We start from the raw sequence: 17,534 nt of genomic DNA on the forward strand, positions 1-17,534 counted from the left end.
AACAGAGGCTGCAAATGGCATTGTATGATTGTAGAACGCTTGGTCTGCCATGAAAATGAGCATTCTGCACATCATATGATGAATGACATCAGAGGTGTCACTGGCTAGCAGGTGAAGATCTCTACCCAAAGCTATTCCAAGGGCACTGTAAAGTTAGAAGGGATCTAAATAAAGCTTCACACAGAGAAATCGATTAAGCAAATTGTCAAACTCTACTGAGAAATCCAGGAAAAATCTATAAGCGAGTGGAGAAGTAAGTTCATCATTTGCTGAGTCAAAGGCATTGATAAACAAATCCATTACTTTTGATTTCCCCAATTGTCTAGCAACCTATGGGGCAGTCTAGTGGACAAATCAGAAATTACAGCTATTTTGAGGATAAACAGAGCAGTTCGCCTGACTATTCCTTGGTGACCCAGCCTCTTTTAGTGTTGCCTTTAGCCAGCATCATCCTTCTTCAGGTTATCCTGATAGGCGATCCTATTGCTCATCTGTTCCTATTATTCTGCCATTGCCCTACTTGGCCCTTTGGAATTTCCTGATGTCCAGTTTCTTTCATACGCGGTTTCCTTTCCTTGCTGGAATTAAATGCTGGAATCGTTTTTGTTTTTGCTCTGTTGGCAGCATGAACTATTATCCGAGCTACAATCAAAAGAGGGCATATCCTGTATAACAGGCCATTTGTTCTACTGATACAACCGTCCTCTTTATTAAGCTATTTTGAGCGCAATTAAAAGAGGAGTTTTTATAAAATATCTGCCTATAGTCTTTAATATCATCTTTATTTTTCTCTGCAATTCCTAGCAAAATGTGCATTAACTTGCACACTCATGAAGATGTACAAATAGTTCACTTCGCTTAGAAACCTTTGCCTCAAGTACTCTGCCAAATACTTTGGGACTCTAGAAGCTCACAATGTCAAAGGCAAGTCTTCATTAGAAATGTGTGGGAAGCATGAATGCGCATGCTGCTAGCTTGAACTCCTCCAGTTTCAGATAACTGGAGGAACGGTCTCCCAAAAAATACATTTTAAAAATTTTCCTCTTTGGGAAAAATGGCAGCTTCTTCGAAAGATGCACTACTGGTAAAAAGGCAGCCTTTATACAAGGCTGACTCCAGGGTTGATTCCCACTATTATACGGTAAGTGTGCCAATGGTTCGATGATTGTAGAAGTTTGTATGGAATAGTTAGTGTTTCTTCTCCCATTGGTCTGAGTAACACCTACGCGTTCACCAGAGGACAGTGGCAACTTTGGAATGGAGGAGAACCATGAAAAGGAATGGAAGAAGGAAGGTTTTTTTTCCAGCGTAAAGTCTCCAAAGAATACACACGTTTAGTTCAGTTTCAAGAACAACTAGAAAAAGCTCCTGTCACAACAAAGAGTTTCCTGAAGTTTTATTTGGTTCTGAACTGATTTCTTAACTCACATGGATGCTTTCTGGTTGGAGGAAATGTAGTGTTATCATACCTTCTGGACTCTGACAGAAGTAACGACTATACAATGCCAGTAGAGTAGGAATGGGTGCCAATACACTCGCAAGTAGGAGAAAAGGGAGAGTTGATTGGCTTTACATAACCCCCTCCCTGCAAGCTCACTCTCAGTCTAGCCTGCACTTCCATACTGTAACCAGAAAAATAAATTAACTTGAACTTATTTCATTATACCCAGTTTTCTCCCTTCACCAACCAAACTACGATGATTGAAATTCTAAAATTGTGGCCTACGCGCATACACGTCTCCATATATGCTGACAATGCCTGTATAGTGAAGCACAGCCAGCTGATAAATAATAATAGACTCCATAAGAAAGCAATTATTAAAACAGAAATAGATTTGCAGTTTAATGCTGTTTTGGGATGTAACTCCCTACACCTAAAGCCAGATTTAGAGTGAGTGGGGTCTTAGTGGGAGACTCCACAAAAAAAAGAAATCACTGGGTTACCAACAATTCCATTCTTAACTCCAGCACCTCATTTATAAGTAAGGGAACTGCTTAGTTTTCCAACAGTAAAGTCTCAGCTAACTCTTCCACAGGAAACGTCCTGCCAACAGGTCAGCCACGAGAGAACCTCCAGCTCTAGAGCAATGGAAGGTCCACTGTATTTAAAGGGGCCTTCTGATATAGCTTTCTACAGACTTCGACCTCCACGGAGACATGGCAGTCCAGGCCAGCAAAAAAACAAAAATGTACTCTCTCCCTTCATAAATAGGATATTACAGCCACCATGTCCAAGAGATTGCTTTTATATCTTTCATAAACCAACCCCTGCATAGGGCATAGGTTTTTGAAAATCAAACAGAAGCCATCTAGGTCACCGTGATGCAGCGGTTTTACCTGCATTACATTTTCAACAAATGTGCGGCTGTGGTGTCAGCAGAAGTACCTATGGCAAACATTTGTCAACAACATAGCAGAGACCTCTAAAGTGGATGGGCCACATTCACAAACGCTTTTGTACATAAGTGTAACTTAGGCAATTAAGAAAATACATTTTCAATTTCACTTTCCTGATGCTCGATTCATAGTTTCTGGGTTAGTGGAAGTTAAAACAACACACTTATAGAGTTGAAAAATCTGCCACTAAAGTGGATTATGTAGTCTTGTAGATTTGTGGTTCGCTTTGAGAAATAGTTACACATGTTGGTCCTTCAAAATGCAGTGAACGTCTAAAGACATATAAGAGGTAAGTGTCTTTTTATGGTTGCAAATGAATGGACCACCATGTTATCTGGTGGAGGAGAGGAAAAAGTATAATATGCAAATACACATCTCTGCATGATTTATCCCTGGTAGAAAACCTGCACCACTACATTCTGGGACAATCACATACTTCCAGGTGTAATCATCGTAATCTTGAGAAATTTTCAGTTATCCTATATAAACAATTGTTTTCTTGAGCACTTGCTTACGAGACAGCCAAAGTATAGGCAAATACAGAATTGCTTTACTTGGAACATCCTACACTTATGGCAGGATGCTGTAATATAAAGAGTCCTTCACCCCACCCAACCACTTTTACTTCGCTAGATTGTAAACAAGCCTCAAAAGCAGGATGGACAAATGAATAAAAAATGTCATAACAGACAATGGTATCAATTTGCCAGCTACTCGTAGCATTATTAGAGTTTTTCCTTTTGATTCAAATGAAAAGCACCAATACATTGTTTAATTTTGTGGTGTTGCCAGGTGCACACTGCCATAGGCAGGCATGGGAGATCGCAGATTGACCTTCTACATGCAAGGCAAGGGAAACAGCTGATATAAAGCTAAGAGGTTTTTACCGAAGCACAGCACTATCTTGGATGAAGACAAAATTGCTTTTGACTTAAGCACAGAGTAGAATTTCCAATTATCCAGTTCATCTGGCAGGGACAGAAAAGAAAATTCACTTCTTGGCCTGTCATCTACTCCATGGTGAATTGCGAACATCCTAAAGTCACTGATGATATCATTAAAGGCTCAAGAGGTACGGGCAATTGTTTACCTGGAATACACGATATTCATGTCCGAGGAAAAGGCCCCTTTCTTCATTTACAGGTCAGGACAGTAACATCTCTTCTCAACAGCCTGGGGATCGTCATCAACTGGGCAAATTCAGGAGAGGTTCCAATACGGAACCTGGAGTTTATAAGCTTCTCAGTGGACTAACAGGCTGTAACACTTCAACTTAAAATTCCACAGTTCAGGTGATCAAGAAAGAACATATAGGAACAGGTCTCTCTCGGACAACAGGGTTTTAGTCTTTTCCATTCAAGGTTTTTTTTGTGAGCCGATACACTAAGGGATCCTACATCTGACAATGTATACAGGGCTGACATACTTGGAGCAGGTCGACTTGTCACAAATTTCAGTACTGAGATTTAGTGGTCACTAGATAATAGTGAGAACTAAAACTGGTGAACAATATTGAGTATAGAAGCAGATATAATGATGGACCTAAATGCCAAAAGACTAGGCTGGGGTGTCCTCCACGAAAATATCTCTTTGGGATACGGTGACCATCTCACTCCAGTCCTGAATATTTATCATCTCATTTACCTCACTCAAGTTCTCTATGGGCACGGTCTCCATTTCTAAACTTTTCATCTGCAAATCATTAATTTCAGGTGTGATTGTTTAATTCATTCAAATGACGCAAAACCAGACTACAATACCCATAATGCAATAGGTTATCATGTAAAATGTAAGGACTGAAACAGTGACAATATTGAACTGGAAGGAGGTGGCCAACCTTCCTACAAATCATTTTTTTTCATGTATGTTAATTTGGATCAATGGACTACAACAGTGCATTAAGCTATCACTCAAAAGTCCAGGAATATAAACAGTGTTGAAGCTGAGCTGAATGGGCATGGTCACCTAAATCTGGAAGGAAACTGATCTGCACATCTATAGATACTACATTCCAACTGTCCAGACATTTTGGCTGTCTTGTTGTTAGGAAAACGCAAGCCAGAAGACAGAGTCTGGTTCTGTATCCTCATTTGAAAGTGTCTGTGGCACAGAATTCAAGTTTTAGATGTATTAGTCCAAAGTTTTAGCTACTTCTGCGAGGAACGGAACGTTTTGGTGGTAGCGTAATTACAGGGCCAACAAACAAAAATGCTGATTTAAAATTTTGGTTCCTGTGGAACTCCAAGGACTGGATGTTGGATCTAGTCATGTTCAAGGTTCTTGAAGACAAGTGGGGGGCCATTTTTAAGGGACTTGTTTGACACTCAGTTACCATTGTTTTTTAGTTCAGGTAAGAATCTGGATGCAATACAGGTGGGCATGTTCCTTCAAGTTTGGAGCATTGGGAGATCAGGTGTGCTTTATATTTTCTACAGGATGGTCCTTGCAGGTCAGGCGACAAGGATAGAAGTGTTGCTAGTGGTGACGATATGGCCCTCGCAAGCTTTTTTTTTTTTAGGTCATCTGGAAATTTCTTGGGTTTCTCCAATCCTTCTTCTCTAACTTTCGAGCATCCCGAGTGGTCCTATGGCGAATATTACGCCCTGGTGACAGACTGTTACGCCAAATGGCATGGCATGGTTCAGGGAACGCTCTTATTCATGAAACAAGGCTGATGCATAGTAGCTAACAAAAGGGACCAGTCTATATGGAAGAGATGGAGCAGTTGTTTTATGATAAGCAATCATAGACCCATGGAGCAACAGTTATCCACACCTTCAATGTTCTGTTGCTATACGTGAAAGAAGAAAAGGTAGACAGGATGATGACTTCCTCAAGATCAGCTTTATTGGTGAAATGTGTCTGTGGCTTATGTAGCGACAGGAAAGTATCCTTTGGTGTGCAAGCTCCTCAAGGGCAGAAGGTTCCCAAAACGTGCTGAAACCCACTGATAAAAGTATTCATAGTTTGGGGTGTCAAAAAGCTGTTGGAATTATTTCTAGAAGTTAAAAATAATTAGATGGTGGCCGACTGTGCTGCAGAACTAACTTTTTTAAAACTTCTATGAAAAACCGCTGATTGATATTGCCTCAATGGTGTTGAGTGAGATTTATAAGAGCATGGTCCTTGCCTCTGGTCCCAACATAGGCTGTAAAACTACCCAGTTTACTTGAAGCAAAGTAATGATTCAACTAAGGGCACAGGGATAGGGATTATTGCTTCCATGAAGCATGAGTAGTGTCGGACTGAATCAATCTGTATTGTTTCTTTCCAGCCTTAATGATTTAGAATTAATGATAGGGCGATGTTAATATGGAGTTAACAGAGGGTGCTATATATTCTTATGGTTTGTTTTCTTCATTGAACAAAAACAAATTAAGTGTGCAAGATTAGTGTGGTGAAGTAAAAAAGGATGCATAGGCTGATTAATACCAAGAAAAAGGAGGAGTGTGTGTATTATTGTGACTTTCCATACAATGGAGATACTCGATTAGTATGGCAGATAATGTTTTATGCAGCATATTTCTCAGACGGTCTAAAGTTATTTTTTGAAACTGGATGGCTGAACGATCAATAAAGTAAGAGCAAACATAATCCTCGCCTCCATGCCATTAATAACCTTTCTTCAGCATAACTTGGACATTTTAGATTCAGCTTCAAAACATATAACGTGAATTCAAGGATTCCAGAATTTTTTTTACAGCAGGCATTTGGAAACACTGTCAGTGTGGTGTTCAAAATTAAGCGTGGGAATATATATGTCACTGCATGTTTCCACTGAATCAGCCACTCTTGTTACAGGTGATGAAGAGCTGGGCTGTGTACGTCTAAACACTCTGAAGTACCCAGAAAGCCTTTCACCATGACACTGGCTCCTTTCTTTTAGTTTTTTTAATGGTTTGCACCTAGAACGCTTCTTTCTTCGCGCTTCTAAAATACTTTGGTGAGAACGGAGAAGCACGGGAAATAGAGCAAAACAAATCTACATTACTTAATACCGGAAATAAGACTGAAACCATCTGAATTAATGGAAATTACTAGCAATAATATTGTGTATAACAGTTTGTACACTAGTTGTTTTTTTAAAGTACTTTACTTACAACATACAGCAGTACAATGTAGATTTAAGAGCACTTACTTCTGAAGGGTAGTCTTCTGGGAAGCACACCATGATATCCATTTCCTTCAGGTCGAAAGGCTATGAAGAAAAGAGAATGACATTCATAAATAAAGAGGAGCTTAGGGCACAGCGTCATTCAGGCGTCCCTTTGGTCTGTCTTCTGTCGTGAAAGGATAGCAATTTGACATCTATGATTTATACAGGCTTAAACAGACAGTCCCAGGTATTGGGAGAAATGGACGTGTCCAGACTGAAGACAAGTGACACTTAGGCTGTTATTATTGTGGTGCAATAGGATGGATAAGGTGGGCGGCAACACAATTCTTATTCGACTGAGCCTCTTCTTAAACGTCTTCACTTCCAGTTTTGATTAAATCAAAAATGTAAACTCAAAAATTAAAGTATTGCCTGAAGTTCATGCACTGTGACTGTGTGGAAAATTAAGTCCTGAAAGCAGGGAGAAGACAGATAGAGAAACACAAACGACCTATTTAAGAGTGGCCTCTTAACACGATGTTGGTCACAATCTTGAGTTTCTGCAGTACTCCCACAATAGTGTGCAAAGACAAATCCTTTGAGTCAAACCTGCAGGAATGTGTTCAAGCAAAAGGGTCAAATTTAGAAAAACTAATGTGCAAATCCAAGAGCTAACACTCGTTTCAGCTTGTTACTCCCTGGGGAGTTTAGAGAAGCTGAATGTATGTGCCTTCCCATCACTGGGCTGGTATAAGAGGAGGTATTATTCTACAAGCTGGCTCAGAGTAGCTGTAACATTTTCTGGATGATCTATCCCTCAACCTGGAGGGAGTTCTCAGGGTTTTATGCCGCTTTCATCTCAATCACAAACAGAAGCACACCAGGGTCCTATACGGAGAGGTTTTCAATGTCAAGGTTGGTCCAGAGGGTCCCAGCCAATACTGACAAATCACTTAAGGCTAAAATCCTTAATATCAGGACAGATGCAATTTCATAGTCATAGGATTTTATTAAGCGCACTCATCACTCGTGGGTCTCAGAGCACAGGCCAATAAACCCTGAAGACAAAAGGAGGGACTGTGCTGGCCTGAAAAGGAGAGATCAGAACCGCCAGGTTTTTAGATTTCTCCTAAACAGTCTGTGGTCAGTTTCCATATTCCATACATAGGTGCGGCAGAAGCGAGTTCCACAGAGTGGGGGCAAGGTAAGAAAATGATCTTCCGCAATTCCTGGCGGTGCAAATCTTTAAGGGGGTGAGGAGATGTTTAGTTGAGGACCTAAGGGTTCTGGTGGGTTGGTACCAATTAAGTTTTTGGCAAGATAACGTGGCCCGTTCCCATGAATGGATTTGTTGGATTTGGGGACAAGACAGTAGATCTTGAAATGGATTTCAAAGGACAAGAAGATATCATGCAAGTCACAGAAGAGGCACTGGGCAGTGACGCCCTCAAAATTGAAGCTCTTGGCATCGAGGTTAATGCTAGCACTTTAGCTCAGGGACATTTAGAGGTATTAGAATTACTCTCAATGACTTCTCACATGAAGGTAGATCCCACCTCCTCAGACCCTCGCTTCCTCAGTGTTGGAAACTTGAGTTAGTGGTGAAGCATTCTTTTATAAGGGGGAGTGCGCCACCGCTTTCTTAACAGCCAGCTTTGCCTCCTGGCTGGTTTCCTCTCTTCTGTAATACAAAAACCTGAGAAATATCACATTCCTCCATAATGCAATTCCTTCAGAGACCAACAGCCTGTTTATATATTGACTGGATACTTAGCCTACGAACTGTCAAAGAGGTCAGAAGGGAAAAATAATTCTAAAATATACACTTCACCTTCAAACAATCATTGCCAAAGTCAATAGGTCTGGCGTTGGTAGCTAGCCTTATGGTAATTCTTGCGTTGTCATGGGTTTTGTAAATGTTATCTTTTGGGAATATGCCGGGACTTAATCACAGGCTAAAACAAAATGTTGCTCTCAGAAAAACACACATTACCATAGTACTCTTTTGCACTGAAGGGAACTACTTTGTGTGAGGGTGTGTTCCTTGTTAAAGGGTGGCATGCCGTATCTCGTATTTAAGTCAGTCAATGGCTGAAGTGGGCTAATTGATATATTGCTCCTTAATTCATGCAGGAGTGGGTGGAAAAAAATATGTGAATGACACCATCCACAGACTCATGGATGAAGTCTGGCTGAAACCCGTATAAAAGGACTAAGTTATACCCATAATTGTATTAAATCAAAAGGTCTTGGCTAACCCAGTAACAAAAAAGTAAATCCATCTAACAGTGGCTGCAAGCCTCTTGCCTTTGAGAAACAAAGAGAAAAAGAGAAAGAAACAAAGAAAGGAAAAAAACAAAATAAAAGGAAAGAAGGTAAGAAAGAAAAAGAAAGAAGAGAGAAGGAAAGAAAGAAAAACAAGGGAGAAGGAGAAAAGAAAGACTGAAGAAAGAGGACAGAGAAGGAAAGAATGAAAGGCAGGAGAAAAAAAGAGAAGGAAAAGAGAAGAAAATAAGAAAAGGAAGAATAAATGAGGAAAGAGAAAGGAAGCAGGAAAGAAAAAAGAGACAAGAAAGAGACCGAGAGCAAGGAAGAGAGAAGGAAGGAGCAGGAAAAAAAAGAATAAAAGGCAAGAATGAAAGAAGGCAAGACTGAAAGGAGGAAAGAAAGAAAAAGAGCAGAAAAGAGAAAGAAGGAAGTAAACAAATTAGGAGAGGAAGAAAGAAAGGAGTAAAAGAAAAAAGTTAAAAAGGATAATTTAATACAGAGCAAAAGGAGGATAATTTAATACAGAACAGTTTCAAAATGACACAATCTGGTATGCTGTGAAATAGCAGCATTCAGAAAAGCAGAAGCATCAGAAAAGCAAAACATTCCAAAAAATATTACAACTAAATAGGCAGGAGATGGGATCGGATAAAAATAGAATGTGCATCAGAAGCTTCCTGCTATCACATTTGGCTCTAAACAAAAAGACAACACTAAAGAATTTATTAAGCAGAAACAAAAATACTGGTTCTTTAGGGAATCGCTTGTATGCGGATGTGCACCTTGTGAAAGAGCAAAGTGCATTCATTCAAAGTGAAGATAAACAGGGTCGAATTGGGATTAAAAATCGGCCCGAGCACGCTAAAAAAAAAAGTGGCCCACATTTGCATATTGCCTCTCCTCAAACCACTGCTTATGCGAAATTTCATAAAACGAGGGGGAGAGTTTTAAAAAAAACACACGGATTAGTTTACACTGGTGAAACACGCCTGAAAACAAGTGAAGCCACTTCTGCTAAGGGCCCCTGCCCCCGCTCCGTATGCACATATTAATTGGCCGGCCCAGTGAGAGAAAGGGAGTGACACCGCTGGCGTTGATAAAAGGGAGGTAATGGACGCCCATCTACCTCCAGTAAGGCCACTCAGGCACCCACTGGGCTGCTGGTGGCATAGAACAACGCAGAAACTGCCCAGATCGGCCCCCAGGCTGCTCAAAAAAGAAGCCCACAGCAGGAATTCGGTTAACGGCCCTTCGGGCATTGCCCGAGTGCCCGTGTTATCAATCCGACGCTGAAGTTAACCAACCAGTGGCTGAAGTAGGCTGATCCATTGTGCCATGCTGTACGCCTTAGTGGGCGACAGCAAAATGTGAATGATACAACAGACCAAAGGATGAAGAGAGATGGCTGAAATCCCCCAAGAGTAAGGGAATTATACATATTTTAGTAAAATCAAGAGGTCTTGGCTAACGCCAGACCTAAATAGGGATTTGTAAATAGTAACAAATTTGAAAAATATCCGAAGGCACTGTTTGGAAATTTTAAAAAAATCCAGTGTCGAATTTCTATTGAGAACTACAGCAATACAAGAATATGTATCCTTGCTTTAGACTGGAAAAGGTAGCTGTCACAGCTTTCTATGTGACTTAGGCGCGTTCTGCCTTAAAAAGCGTTATTTGGTTACATTTAGTGTATTTCTTTCCTATTAAAATGAGAAATTAAAGCACGGGCTTTAAAACCAAGCAGATTCCCTATGCAAGCTTGTAATCATAACTGAAGTTCTTAAAAATACACATTATGTGCTGCCGCTAGACAGTTATCTGTTTAACTGTACTATTTTTAAAGAGATATTTCTCTGCAAGAACAGGTTTCAGGACGCTGCACATGTGCCGTGATTTTTAATATTTCTACATTTCTGGATATTAATAAAGATGCCACGATGGATATCTACAAGCCTGGAAGCTAAACACCGTTGCTTGCGGTTGATATCTGAATGTCCCTTTAATGAAAACAAAGACCCTACAGGCTGCCGTTCTAATGCTGCAGAGACTTTCGATATCTGTGTTATCTGTGCTTCAGAGAATCCTCAAGTTTTTGGATGCAATGAATAGTGACCCTGCAGGGAAGGTCAGCTTATTTACAGATGACACAAAGATCTGACATACGGATAATATCCAGAAAAAAGGTGTAAAAAACGAGAGGAGCAATGAAAAGTGATTTAAGGAGCGAGCACGGACATTCAACGCACCCACACATGGAGTTAGTCATCTAAGGCTCTGAAAAAAGGGCACTAGATGATACGAGATGAGATTTAGAAAGGTGCCATATAAGATTTCAATGGAAGAGACCTAGATAAGGAGGATACATTGCAAAAGGGATATAGCACGATGAAAAGAACTCGCAAGATGAGCTAATGCAGAGGTGACTGAAGAAGGACGGTATGACATTCCCAATTGCTAACATTATTCATTACTACACTTAGACCAAAAAAACAGTGTACTTTTGTACAACATTGCCATCTTAATAAGCTTGTAAGGCGGATCACTGAATTTCACGCTTCTTGCTGGGATCTGCATTGGACTGTAGGTCTTAGGTTATCATTCCAACCCTGCCTGTATCCTACCCATTTCGACAGATTAACTTTCACTAAACACAGTAATGATATATACCAGTTATTTACAGTGCCCGGAAAAGGGGAAGTTCAGTCAATAGGTCTGAGATTGCCTCCTCAATGTTTGACGTTAAGCCTTTCTTTAGTCAAATATGCAATCAATGATTTTCAGCAAAGGCCTGAAAGGATCTTGATGCAATTTAGTGCATATGCATAAGCACTGCATCAACCATTGATTTACTGGATGAATGACTACCTTCAAGGACCAGAGCTTCAGGTTTGGTGAGGCATCCATTACAGAGTAGAAAAGATGTAAGCATTTCTACTCCATGCCCATGGTACGATGGGTTTAAGAAAACCAGGGACCCTCAGATGTGGAAGTGAAGCTGCATGTCCCCTTGTAGCTATCACTTCGAGTACAAGAGAAGCTGATGGAAAAGTGTCATTATCAGAGAACCTTTCAATTTTAGATCCTGCTACTCCATCCACAACATTATAATGCAGATCAGATAACCTCTATCTGTTATACTAACTAACCATTCCAACATGTTAAGCTTGATCAATCAATCAATCAATCATGGCATTTGTAAAGCGCACTACATACCCGCGATGGTCTCAAGGCGCTACAGGGGGGAGGGAGGAGGAAAGCTGCTACTGTTCTGAAGGTCAGAAAGTCTTCGGTCTGCCACAGGCAGATGGGGAGGGTGTTCCATGTCTTGGCGGCGAGGTGGGAGAATGATCTGCCGCCGGTGGTCACTCTTCGGGTGCGGGGGACGGTGGTAAGGGTGCGGTCTGTGGAGCGGAGCTGGTGGGTGGGGGTGTAGAGGCTGAGTCGGCTGTTGAGGTACGTTGGTCCGGTGTTGTGGAGTGCCTTGTGTGTGTGAGTGAGGAGTTTGAAGGTTATTCTCTTGTTGACAGGGAGCCAGTGCAGGTCTCTCAGGTGGGGTGTGATGTGGCTGCGGCAAGGGATGTCGAGGATCAGGCGTGCGGATGCGTTCTGGATGCGTTGAAGCAGTTTCAGGAGTTTGGCCGGGGCTCCTGCGTAGAGTGCGTTTCCGTAGTCCAGTCTACTGCTGACGAGGGCCTGGGTGACCGTCCTTCTTGTTTCGGTGGGGAGCCACTTGAAGATCCTGCGAAGCATGCGGAGAGTGTTGAAGCAGGAGGAGGAGACGGCATTAACCTGCTTCGTCATGGAGAGGGTAGAGTCGAGGGTGACCCCTAGGTTGCTTGCGTGGATGTTGGGGGTGTTCCTAGTGCAGTCGGCCACGAGGAGTCGTCCCAGGCCGAGGGGGTGGATCCGAGGATGAGGACCTCCGTCTTGTCCGAGTTCAGCTTCAGTCGGCTATTCCTCATCCAGTCGGCGACGGCCTTCATTCCTTCATGGAGGTTGGTTTTGGTGGTGTGGGGGGTCCTTGGTGAGGGAGAGGATTAGCTGGGTGTCGTCAGCGTAGGAGATGATTTTGAGGTCGAGTGGTGCCATGTAGACGTTGAACAACGTTGGGCTGAGGGATGAGCCTTGGGGTATGCCGCAGATGATCTTGGTGGCTTCGGAGCAGAAGGGGGGGTGGGGGGGGGGGGGGGAGGCAGACGCTCTTTGTTCTGCCAGAGAGGAAGGATAAGGTCCAGTCCAGGGCTTTCTCTTGGATTCCGGCGTCGTAGAGGCGTGTTTGTAGTGTGTGGTGGCAGACTGTGATGAAGGCAGCTGACAGGTCCAGGAGGATGAGAGGCGCGGTTTCTCCATTGTCTAGCAGGGACCTGATGTCATCGGTGGCGGCTATGAGGGCAGTTTCGGTGCTGTGGTTGCTGAAGAACCCAGACTGGGACATGTTCAGGACGCTGTTCTCCTTGAGGAAGCTGGTCAGTCTTTGTTGACAGCCTTTTCGATGAGCAGGGAGATGGGTCGGAAGTTCTTGAGGCCCTTGGGGTCCGCCTTGGGTTTCTTGAGTAAGGCGTTGATCTCTGCATGCTTCCAGCTCTCTGGGAAGGTCGCTGTCTCGAAGGAGATGCTGATGGTTTTCCGGAGCTGGGGTGCGATGGTGCTGCTGGCTTTGTTGAAGATGTGGTGTGGGCAGGGGTCTTCCGGGGATCCGGAGAGGACGGTATTCATGATCTTGACGGTGTCGTCGTCGTTGATGTTGGTCCAGGAGATCAGGCGGTTGGTGCGGGTGGTGGTCGTGGGTGCGAGGGTCTCAGTGGTTGCCGGGGTGGTGACGGTGTTGAAGCTGTCGTGGATGTCTGCAATCTTGCGATGGAAGAAGGTGGCCAGTGAGTCGCAAAGGTCTTGTGAAGGTGGGATGTCGTTGGTGTTGGAGCTGGGGTTGGAGAGTTCCTTCACGATGTTGAAGAGCTCTTTGCTGTTGTGTGCGTTGTTGTCTAGGCGTTCTTTGAAGGAGGTCCTTTTGGCGGAGCTGATGAGGTGGTGGTGTCTGCAGGTGGCGTTCTTGTGGGCGGTGTAGCTTTCCAGTGTTCGTTCACGGATCCAGGTTTTTTCTGAGTTTTCGGCAGGTTCGCTTGGAGGCCTTCGGTGAACCTGCTGGCTTTCTTGCTAGTGTGGGTGTTGGAGGGCTTCTTGAGGGGAGCAAGGGTGTTAGTGCAGTCGTTGATCCACTGTTTGAGGTTGCGAGCAGCGGTGTCGAGGTCGGTCGGATCTGTGGGTGGGTTCCGGGCGAGGGAGGTGGAAAGCTGGTCTTCGGTGACTTTGCTCCAGTAGCGGTGTGGAAATTTAGCGTGCAAACTGAACATTATCTGCGCCATCTTGCCTCTCCCCAGCGCCACGCACAACGAATGCACGGCCGCCATTTTAGGCACCCCGCTCTCTCCCCGCTCACTCTCGACCGCCAGCGTTTTCCCTTGGCGCTGCAAGCATCCCCCGCGCGCCGGCCACCCCCGCTCTCTCATACAGGCCATAAACCCTCTCCTTCTGCGCGACCCTGCTACGGAACCACTTCCAACCGACAACCCATACATGGTCATGCCTCTCCTTTGATAACCCCCTTCCTCTGCGCCCCATTGTCTGAACTGGTCCCAGGCCATCACCTAGCCCTGCGGATGCAGTTTACTGCCCCTACTGTAAGGGAAACACCCCACATCAAAGGGATTACAGTAGATCAAAACCCCTACCCCCTGAGACCCGGCCAGTTGCACACACCCCCGGGAATTAGCGGAATTCCCTGCTGCGCGATAGCCATCTCCCACTGCGGGTAGGGTGGGAACTTCTACTGTATCTATGTGTGGGATCGGATCTGAGCCGGGGCTTCAGGGGATGTTCTTTCAGGCATCAAGGGAATCTCAAGAATGTACTATATGTAATAAAGCAATAAACCAGTGTATAAGAGACCAGGTCTCAGAGATGCAGTTAGAGCACCTCGTGACGATACCTTGCTGTCTGATCTGATGTGTTCTGCTCCGACGGAATAAAACTTTGTTTCCTGCCTTCCAGTCTCCGGCGCCTGCCTCTTTTATTGGTAAATCATCGAGTGGTATGAGAGGCGATTACCGCCGGGCAAATCCTTGAAAGATTATCGACTGAATCTGCCGCTACCATTTAACAATTGGCGTCCCAAACGTGGGGCCCATCAGCGACACGTGGATCCAGTGGGAGAGGTCCCGACGACAGAGTGAACGACTGCAACGATCGGGAGAGCTCCTGCCCAATAGACCCTCGTCTGGCAGCCGATCATCCGAACTTCACTGGTTCCGAGCAGACCTCTCTCGAGTGATCTACGGTCCTGACTGGGAACCATCAGGAGTGCCGCGGCAAATACGGAGAATAGAGGACGATCGGGCGCTGGAGGCGGAAGACGAGAAACTGTCCATGCGGTCCGGGTAAGGTCGTGAAATACGACAAAAGTGCGAAATAATTGATTGATTGTTTGAATACTAGTATTGCTCATTGATTGTTCTTTTTGAGATATTCGCTGTCTACAAACGGGGAGGAGTAGGAATACTCTCTCTCTCTCCCTTTGCAGATAGTGAAGGGTAGGTAACGCAGACTTTTGTCCCCGTTGAAACCCGTCGTGCCTATCTTTATCTCCCCATTGATTGATTGTCCGAACATTGATTGTTTTGAAGAATAGTGCTTTTGAGATATTCTCTGTTTGCAAATAACGTAGAATAGGAATATTCTGTCTAGTCTTTGCAAATAGTGAAGGGTAGGTAACGCAGACTTTTGTCCCCGTTGAAACCCGTCGTGCCTATCTTTATCTCCCCATTGATTGATTGATTGATTGTCCGAACACTAGTTGTTCGATATTGGTTCTTTGGAGGTATTCTCTGCTTACAAATAACGAAGAATAGAGATATTCTGTCTAGTCTTTGCAAGCAGTGAAAAGATAGGTAGTGCTGACTTTTGTCCCCGTTGAAACCCGTCATGCCTATCTTCTCCCCACTGATTGGTAGTTGGTTCTGCCCGGACCGCTTATTAGAGGTGAACCATCCGGCTCCACTGGAGGGCACCCCTAATAAGGACATGTTCACTAAATATGGACTAGTCGCCGTAGCTTATAGCAAGCTGTGGCATAAATATACCAAGAAGGACCCCGAAAGTCAGTGGCCACTGATGGGATCCTTCGACGACCATAAGATAGAAGCACTAGAAATAGCTCTGCGTAGCAATAAGACGACGCCTACTATGCTTGACAGTATCGGCATGTGGCGCAAAGAAGCAACGCAACGGAAAAAGAGGGAAGAAGTAAAAGCAGAAAAGGAATTACGAAAGGCAGCTCACCTTGCCGCTAAAAAGTTAGAAGAAGACATAAAAGAGAGAAGGGAAACTAAACTAAGACAGGAGCCCGAAACCTCAGGCCAGTACGCTGTTAGGACCCCTTCTCTGCTCTACCCTGTATTGTCCTCCAAGCAGCAAACGAATGACGAATTACTGTTAGGTCCCCCGACCATTTACATGCCCCCTCCGTATGCACCCTCCCAATCGGTAGTGCAACACCCACAACCCCCGAACACGAACGAAAGCAGTACAGGGGCCTCGGCCCTCACGGCCTCCGCGCCGGCTGAGCCTCTTGTACTGAACCTAACGTCGACTACAACGCTAGACGACCATGAGATAGGAAAGAAAGAGTCCACCAGAATGAATCGGTTAACTAAAGATGAACGAGCAGGAATTGACAAGATAGTAGGGACGCTGGTGGAGCGAAAAGAAAGTGAGGAGTATATAACGGACGTGTATAAATCGTATGCCGACAGCCGCAGACGACACTTCGTCGTACGGCTCTGTTATCGCACCCTGAATACATATGAGAATAGGTACCACGATAAAGGTCCCGAAGGCCTAGCGGCCCTATATAGGAAGGTAGACATTGGGGAAGAAAGAGAGGGCGATGTAACGAACCTCTTCACTCGTACACTCGAGGTCTACCGACACCTTAAAGAACATGGACAGACAACCACAACGGAAACCCCCATGGCAACTAAGCCCCAGGGAGGAAGGGCCGATGCCATGATGCCCATTAAAGAAGCTGCCCCCTACTGGGTCCCCCCACGGGGTCAGGGAACACACGACGACATCAACCACCAAGATGCGAAGGGAAGGGTTGTATATAACTGGGTCTACCAGCCGTGGGACCGGCAAGATATTTTGACCTTTAGAAAGACCCTACCCGACTTGAGAAAGAACCCGACTGCCTTCTACACTGAATTAGGCACAGCCTTAGGCTCAACGATAATGACGTTAGCAGATATCGACTTGTTCTTTGGGCTATGTTTGCCGGCTGATGTGTGGAAACAAATCCGGAAGGTTGACCACGCTGAGCCGTTCGGATATACCTGGGTACAACTCGATACCATAGATAAACAGCGAGAGCCAGGACAGAAACCCCCGAAAGCCATCTTAGAGCTCCCAGACAAGATTGTACAAAAACTGAAGACTCTAATCCCAGAAAGAAAGGTAGACTGGTCGATAGTGACAGCTTGCCGCCAGAAACCCCAGGAAGATGTGTCTGAATACTTCTCCCGATTCGAGACTGTGTTTTCCGATTACAGTGGCCAAGACATGACCACCGCAACCGGACACCACCTCTTTGTCCAGAATTATGTAAAGGGTCTGTCGCCAGAAGTTTCCCAGAAGTTACAGACCAGCGAGAGTAGTTGGGCAGCCTCCAAACCCGCAGCAATTCTCCAGATGGCCCAATACTACGAAAACCAGAAGAACG

General features: G+C 44.4%; 1 protein-coding gene across 4 annotated transcripts in view; it reads right to left on the reverse strand.

Moving 5' to 3' along the window:
• LOC146860205 (uncharacterized) overlaps window positions 1-17,534 on the reverse strand; it is a 515,433-nt gene that overhangs the window by 350,988 nt on the left and 146,911 nt on the right. For all 4 annotated transcript variants that reach the window (XM_085644046.1, XM_085644048.1, XM_085644047.1 and 1 more), the window contains exon 3: window positions 6,536-6,595. In XM_085644046.1, coding sequence (XP_085500172.1) covers window positions 6,536-6,595 — 60 coding nt within the window. The remainder of the gene's footprint in view (window positions 1-6,535; window positions 6,596-17,534) is intronic.

This window comes from Triturus cristatus, chromosome 3_1 (genome assembly GCF_964204655.1).
Source record: "Triturus cristatus chromosome 3_1, aTriCri1.1, whole genome shotgun sequence".
NCBI lineage: Eukaryota > Metazoa > Chordata > Amphibia > Caudata > Salamandridae > Triturus > Triturus cristatus.